The sequence below is a fragment of the Centropristis striata genome, chromosome 20, assembly GCF_030273125.1.
Source record: "Centropristis striata isolate RG_2023a ecotype Rhode Island chromosome 20, C.striata_1.0, whole genome shotgun sequence".
Taxonomy (NCBI): Eukaryota; Metazoa; Chordata; class Actinopteri; order Perciformes; family Serranidae; genus Centropristis; species Centropristis striata.
The window spans coordinates 30,521,502-30,529,935 of NC_081536.1; the positions used below are offsets into that span (position 1 = coordinate 30,521,502).

Here is an 8,434-nt window from a genome sequence, read left to right on the forward strand (position 1 = left end):
CCGATTCTGATTGTGGATTATGGGACTGAGGTGAGTAGCTTAATCGTTATTTTAAAAACCTTTTAAAACCTCTGGACCAAGGTAAATAAGAAAATAAAGATCGGATTTGACGGAATTTTTTTTGACTCAAGGTTCACTTGATCCACATCTCAGTAGTGGTCGACCGATACAGGTTTTTTAAAGCAGATGCCGATAACGATAATTTTAACATCAGTTTTAATCGATCCCCGATATGTGCTGCCGATTTTTTGGGGCCGATTTTTTTGGGCCGATTCTTGAAGCCGATATTGCCTTTTCTCCCTCCATTTACATGATAAAAATGACACAATGATGGTAAATGGTAAATGGACCTGCACTTATATATCGATTTTCGAGGCGCTTTGCGGCCACTCAAAGCTCTTTACACTACAGACTGCGCTCATTCTCCCATTCACTCACACATTCATACTGGTGGCAGAGGCTACTCTAAACGGTGCCACCTGCCACCATTGGGAATTCATTCTCACACCGATGAACGCAGCATCGGGAGCAATAACGAACATTACAAAAGAACTAAATAAGACAAACTCTAGTAAGGGCAGAATTTATATACTATAAATAAATAACCAAAATTGAACTACATCGATCTATGGTCTAATTCCATATCATATTTAAAAATATATCGATATATATATTTTTATATCGATATATCGGCCAGCCCTAGCATAGAGAGTACATTTTTCTACATTTGGTACTAATTGTTCACTTAATTGGCAGCTGACCGACTCACTGAGTTTTCCTCTGATATGCTAAAGCTTCTAGAGGAGGTGAGAAGATGATATTAACATGGAGAACGCCAGATGTTTCCAATGCTGAATTGAGAAAGCAAGAAATGATCATCATTGGCACTTTTCACTTTAATGAAATGTCTCAGGTCTGGGCACTGATGAGACCTTTAAATTTGGATGACTCTCTGTTTGCTCAGCTGTGGCACTCAGGCTTTGTGACATGAATACTGTTCCTCCTGAAGGACAGTAGTCTTTGTTATTTCAGCTCAACTGACATTAATGCACATATAATAATGCATAAGAGAAGCTCATCCAAGACAACTACCATGAAATTAAATAACAACATGGTGCTGGAATATTAGTGGACCAAGCAGTGGGTTGATTTTGCCCACAATATTTTTGATCCGGTATCCGGTATCTCCAGTATATTCATAAAACTGATATCATCATAGCAGTATGTATGGTATGTCATTGTACGGTTAAAATAAAAGCCCCAGTAGATCATTATAATCTTAAAAATGAAGGACTTGTTTGTTTGTTTTTCAAAATAAATCCCCTTATTTGATACCATATTCTTAGAAGGACTTAGGTACAGACCTAGTTTTTCAAAATAAAAGCCCTAAAGCAACGCTATCTTAAAATAAAGTGCAGGGTGGTGCTTGTATTTCAAAATAAAAGCATTTTGCAGGGTGATGCTTGTTAGGCGAAAAATACTGCCAGTCGCCAGAACGCTAAATATCGATACTTGGCGGCCATGAATCTATATAATATTGATACGCAAAATATTAATATATAGATATTAAAACACAAACATCTCAAGGTATTTCAGTCCCTGTGTGTTCTATACAGCTGCAACAGTTGATTTGTTTACATCCTGATGACAACAACCTGTGCAGAATATATAAAGCCCCTTTGAGGCAAATTTGTGATTTATGATTCTGGGCTAGGGCTGGGCGATATATAGATATAAAAAATATATTGATATATTTTTAATTATATAGAATTAGATATGGAATTAGACCATATTGCATATATTTATATAGTTTTTTCCTTTCTTTATATATAAATGCTGCCCGTACTAGGGTTTGTCATATTTAGTTCTTTTGTAATGTCCATTATTCTTTTCTCATATAAATATATTTATTTCAGAAAAATATTAGCATATTTTATTTCATAGGCTATTTTTTATTTAGGATATTCTTTTATTCAAATATGCACTTTATGGAGCTTTAATTAAAAAAAAAGGTTCTCCTGTTATACAGTATTTTTTTGTCGCTTAAATAAACAGTTACAATAAAACTACTTGTGACATGTCATATTTGACTCTGACTGAACATTTGCTCTCACTTTGCGATAAAAATATCGGGATATATATTATTTAGGTTTAGGTTTATTTTATTTGCACAGTTAGAATTACATAAGATGACAAAGATAACATATAGTGTAGAGTGCACGGAGAGGCAGAAAACCCAGATGGGCTTATTTAAAGCCTCCACCTAAAATTTAATAGTTATTAGAAAGTCATAAACTGATAATAGAAAAAAACATATGTATAACATCAACAAGTTATAATAACAACAACAATAAAACAATAAAAAACAAAAATGAACATGTTATAAAAGTATATTTGTGTGTGAATCGTATATCGTTATTCAGCCTAAATATATCGGGATATGACTTTCGGTCCATATCGCCCAGCCCTATTCTGGGCTCTTAAAATAAAATTGACAGAGAATGAGTAGTATCCAGTAACATTAACTGGGCTGCTGACTTGATAATTTACAAGATCTACTTGGCAACAGCCACCAAAACATTGGCTGAGCTCTGAGGTGGTGATAAATAAAGCTGTTCAGAAGTCTGGAGCTGCTAACACGGCCCATTGATCCGCACTGGATAAAAACGGAAAATCCCTGTTAGCTTAGCTCTCACTATTTAAATGCTACTCCCAACTAAAGAATGCTGCCCTGAAGCTTGTCAGTTAGTCAGTGTCCCCGGTGTCACAACACACCGCCACATATCTACAACAAATTCACACCTCTCTGCTCTGCCCGGCTCATCCAGTGCAGCTACAATCTGTTAAGTAATTCAAGCAACATAGAGCAGCAGCACAGTCACCACCACCACCACTTCCAGGGGATTATTAGTTACAGATGTTGAGCCACAAGGAGGCTTGTTGTTGTTTTGTTCTTTACAGTGGCTCTACATTAGTGCACTGATATGCAAAAAGCTGCACCATAAAGACAAATAATGTAATCTGATGCATACATGCATATATAATTTGGATCTATATTGGGTTTTTTTTGTGATTGACAGCCTGTTTAGTGAGGAAATGATTGACTGTAGGCTATTGAAGACAAATTAATGGCGCATAAGACCACCATTCTTTTCCATTTTCGTCACTTTATTGTTCACTTTTAACGCCTGGTACAACTAAATGTACATTTGTTTGGATAAATATAACGATAACAACAAAAATAGCTCATAAGAGTTTAATTTAAGAGCTGATATCTAGACATTTTCCATGGTTTTACTTCAATTTCTTGTTCATAATGTTTGTGAAATTGTGGGTACAAAGATTATTATTATTTTGTTTTGTTCTTTACAGTGGCTCTACATTAGTGCAATGATATGCAAAAAGCTGCACCAAAATGACAAAGAATGTAATCTGATATATTTGTATACATCCATATATATATAATTTGGATCTATATTGGGGTTTTTTATTTTTATCATTGACAGCCTGTTTAGTGAGGAAATGATTGACTGTAGGCTATTGAAGACATATTAATGGCGCATAAGACCACCATTCTTTTCCATTTTCTTCATTTTATTGTTCACTTTTAAACGCCTGATACAACTAAAGGTACATTTGTTTGGATAAATAAATATAATAATAACAACAAAAAAAGCTCATAAGAGTTTAATTTAAGAGCTGATATCAAACATTTTCCATGGTTTTACTTCAATTTCTTGTTCATAACATTTGTGGAATTGTGGGAAATTGTGGGTACAAAGATTGTTATTATTTTGTTTTGTTGATTACAGTGGCTGCACCATAAAGACAGATAATGTAATCTGATATATCTGTATATATACATACATATATAATTTGGATCTATATTGTTTTTTTTTTATTTTTATCATTGACAGCCTGTTCAATGAGGAAATGATTGACTGTAGGCTATTGAAGACATATTAATGGCGCATAAGACCACCATTCTTTTCCATTTTCTTCACTTTATTGTTCACTTTTAACGTCTGGTACAACTAAAGGTACATTTGTTTGGATAAATATAATGATAACAACAAAAATAGCTCATAAGAGTTTAATTTAAGAGCTGATTTCTAGACATTTTCCATGGTTTTATTTCAATCTCTTGTTCAGAACGTTTGTGAAATTATGGGAAATTGTGGGTACAAAGATTATTATTTTTTCAAAGATACTAATCAGCCTTTCCACATTTTATTTTATGTATTTAATAGAATAGAATAGAATAGAATGCCTTTATTGTCACTATACGCATGTACAATGACATTTGAAAGCTGACTCCAAAAAGCAGTGTGACAATAAATAAAATATAAATAAAATATAAAAATATACAAGTGTTTGCATCTACAGGCATGGAAAAAAATATTAGACCACCATTCTTTTCCATTTTCTTCACTTTATTGTTCACTTTTAACACTAAGTTACTAGTACAACTAAAGGTACATTTGTTTGGACAAATATAATGATAACAACAAAAAGCTGATAAGAGTTTAATTTAAGAGCTGATATCAAGACATTTTCCATGGTTTTCTTGTTAATGATTTTGGTTATTATCAAGAAAACCATGGAAAATGTCTAGATAATGTAAAATTTTTTTCCATGACTGTATATTTGGACATATTATTGGCACGTTTTTACATCTATCTTATTGTAGCTATGTAAGCGTTTGTGTTATTAGTCAATATTGATCCAACTGTAGGCTACCTAGACAATAATCATTATTATTTTTATCCCATATGATGCATTGCCTATACCTTTTCTGTATATTTTCCAGTCTAACATCTATTACCTGTCTAATAGGGCTATTCTTTTTGTTTTATTTTTAATAAAATGTAAAAACAACATACAGTCATGGAAAAAATGATTGGACCACCATTGTTTTCTTCACTTTATTGTTCATTTTTAATGCCTGGTACAACCAATATAATGACAACAACACAAATATCTCATAAGAGTTTAATTTAAGAGCTGATATCTAGACATTTTTCATGGTTTTCTTGATAATGATTTTGGTTATTATCAAGAAAACCATGGAAAATGTCTAGATATCAGCTCTTAAATTAAACTCTTATGAGATATTTTTGTTGTTACCATTACATTTCTCCAAACAAATGTACCTTTAGTTGTACCAGGCATTAAAATGAACAAGAAATTAAAGTAAAAGGGTGGTCTAATAATTGTTTCCATGACTATATTTTATTGTAGCTATGTAAGTGTTTATGTTATATTGATCTACTGTATCTAGACAATAATGATGTTATTCCATATGATACACTGGCTGTATATTTTGCAGTCTAAGATCTATTAGCTGTCTAATAGGGCTTTTATTTTTTTTATTTTAACCCTCTGAAATCTTGGGCTATTATGTCCGTTAAAAAATCTTTGAAAAAATATGCTACCATGCCATGTTGGTATCAGTTTTTTTAACACAACCTCGCCTATATGTCCTGATAATTAATTTTTTAACTTTGACTTACTTGTTCAAATTTTGAACCCAAAAGAAACAAAGGAAACCATAAAATCTGACCTTGAAAATTATGATTCGCACACAGAAATGTAAATGTTGCAAACATGAACACAGGTGGCAAATATAACATATCACAGGTACAATGAGGATAATATGTAGTTCTATATTTTTATACTAAATATATTTGACATTATCTCCAATTTACTTGGCCGAATATCATACCAAAAAAAAATCTGGTATGGAGTTTCAAGCCAGAACTTTAGAAGGAAGCTGATGGAGAGACTCAATGTTGCTTAATTTTTATGTCTTCGCGTCATGAAGAAGTCATGTGCAGCTGCTTTCATGGACTCCAGAGGGTTAAATGCAAAAACAACACAAATATACCCATGGACAGTATGTTTATCTGCCTCCAAACTGCCTGTTGTTCTTGCATGCCACAAACTTGCATGCATGCTGCACGCTTCTTCTTCTTCACAAACATTTTACGCGATTCATGACAGAAAACGACAAAAAGAGACGTCTTAAATTGCACCTCACCTGCTTTCTGTGCCACGGACTTGAGCCCCACGACGAGCCCGAGCAGTACCCCCGCAAAGCACATCTGGATGGCGAACAACTCCTTTCGCTTTCTCCGCCTGCCTTTGCTCCTCAGCAGCATCACTACTTCTCCTCCGGCGGCCGTCTCCGGCATCCCTTCAACCACCACGCGGGCCATGGCGCTCCTCTGTCGGCGAGCGATCCGGCGGAAGCTCCGGTGGTGGCGCAGAGCTACGGGGGGGAGCGTGGAGCGAGCAGGAGGAGAGACGGAGAGGAGGGCTGTATGGGCACTCAAGTTCCTCGATGAGAAAAGATATGACTGGCTTGTGTGGATGCATTTGTAAAGTGAACCACATTGCACAGCTGGCCCTGTCCGGTCTCAGAATTTCAAAATAAAAGCTATAACGTTTGGGAAATTGTGAGAAATTGTGGGTACAAAGATTATTATTATTTTGTTTTGTTCTTTACAGTGGCTCTTCATATGTGCACTGATATGCCAAAAGCTACATACATACATACATACATACATATAATTTGGATCTATATTGTTTTATTTTTATTTATTTATTTTATCATTGACAGCCTGTTCAGTGAGGAAATGATTGACTGTAGGCTATTGAAGACATATTAATGACACATGTTTACATCTACAGTCATGGAAAAAACAAAATAAGACCGCCAGTCTTTTCCATTTTCTTCACTTTATTGTTCACTTTTAACACCTGGTACAACTAAAGGTACATTTGTTTGGACAAATATAATGATAACAACAAAAATAGCTCTTTTTTGTTCTTTACAGTGGCTCTACATTAGTGCACTGATATGCAAAAAGCTGCACCATAAAGACAAAGAATGCAATCTGATATATCTGTGTACATACATAATTTGGATCTATATCAGGTTTTTTTTTTTTTTTTTATCATTGACAGCCTGTTCAGTGAGGAAATGATTGACTATTGAAGACATTAATGGAGCATGAGACCACCATTCTTTTCCATTTTCTTCACTTTATTGTCCACTTTTAATGCCTGATACAACTAAAGGTAGCCTACATTTGTTTGGATAAATATAATAATAACAACAAAAGCTCATAAGAGTTTAATTTAAGAGCTGATATCTAGACATTTAACATGGTTTTACTTCAATTTCTTGTTCATAACATTTGTGAAATTGTGGGTACACAGATTGTTATTATTTTTGTTTTGTTGATTACAGTGGCTGCACCATAAAGACAAATAATGTAATCTGATATATCTGTATATATACATACATATATAATTTGGATCTATATTGGGTTTTTTTTATTTTTATCATTGACAGCCTGTTCAATGAGGATATGATTGGCTGTAGGCTATTGAAGACATATTAATGGAGCATAAGACCACCATTCTTTTCCATTTTCTTCACTTTATTGTTCACTTTTAATGCCTGATATAACTAAAGATACATTTGTTTGGACAAATATAATGATACCAACAAAAATAGCTCATAAGAGCTTAATTTAAGAGCTGATATCTAGACATTTTCCATGGTTTTACTTCAATGTCTTGTTCATAACGTTGTGAAAAAAACATTTATTTATTTACTTGTTTATACATGTACACTGTAAAAAAACAAACTGTTGTTTTTACGGTAAAAAAAAAAGAGGCAGCTTTGGTTGCCAGAACTTTACCATAATAACTACGGTGCAACTTTTTCTAATATTACGGTAAAATTATATTAGCACTGTTGATTTCACATTGAAGATTGCCATTTTATTCAATATTTTACTGTAAAAAATAAAAAGTTTTTCCATCAAAAGAAACGCTGTTCTGCCACATGATTGACAAGAAAATACTTTATAAATGCCACATAAATTAAAGATTTTACCATTAAAAACTACAGTATATTTTTGTTAGAGATATGGAGTTTAGTACATTTAACAGTGAGAAAAAAGTATTTTTGCAAAAAAATAAATGCAAATTTAAAGTCATGGCTTGTATAACAGTACTTTTTTTTTTTTTTTTACAAACGTTAACAACAATTTCTTCATTTGGTAATCAATTTAATATTTTAAATACCATATCAAGTATTTGTTAATATAGTACAAAAAATGTTATAATGTGTTTTTTTAAATTATTTTTTAAAATAAACAATGTTAAAAAAAAATACTGAACGGTGTTTCATTGTTACTCAAACTGAATTAACCCATTTATCATTTTACGGTCTTTTACTGTCATGGTTTAGCAGTTTTTCACCGTAAAATCTACATTTTAGACAGACATTTTTATAGTGTACGTTTCATAACACCAAAACCACGTTATAACAGCTATATGCTTTTACTTTGAAGGGACAGCTTCCTGTTATTAGATAACTCTGAAGCGTTTGACGGGCTTCAGTGGTTGGTGAAGCTGG

General features: G+C 33.2%; 1 protein-coding gene across 1 annotated transcript in view; it reads right to left on the minus strand.

Moving 5' to 3' along the window:
- Positions 1-6,340, minus strand: part of slc24a3 (solute carrier family 24 member 3) — a 76,841-nt gene extending 70,501 nt beyond the window's left edge. Inside the window, exon 1 of the mRNA XM_059359774.1 lies at positions 6,041-6,340. Coding sequence (XP_059215757.1) covers positions 6,041-6,218 — 178 coding nt within the window. The 5' untranslated portion in view covers positions 6,219-6,340. The remainder of the gene's footprint in view (positions 1-6,040) is intronic.
- Positions 6,341-8,434: the final 2,094 nt, after the last annotated feature.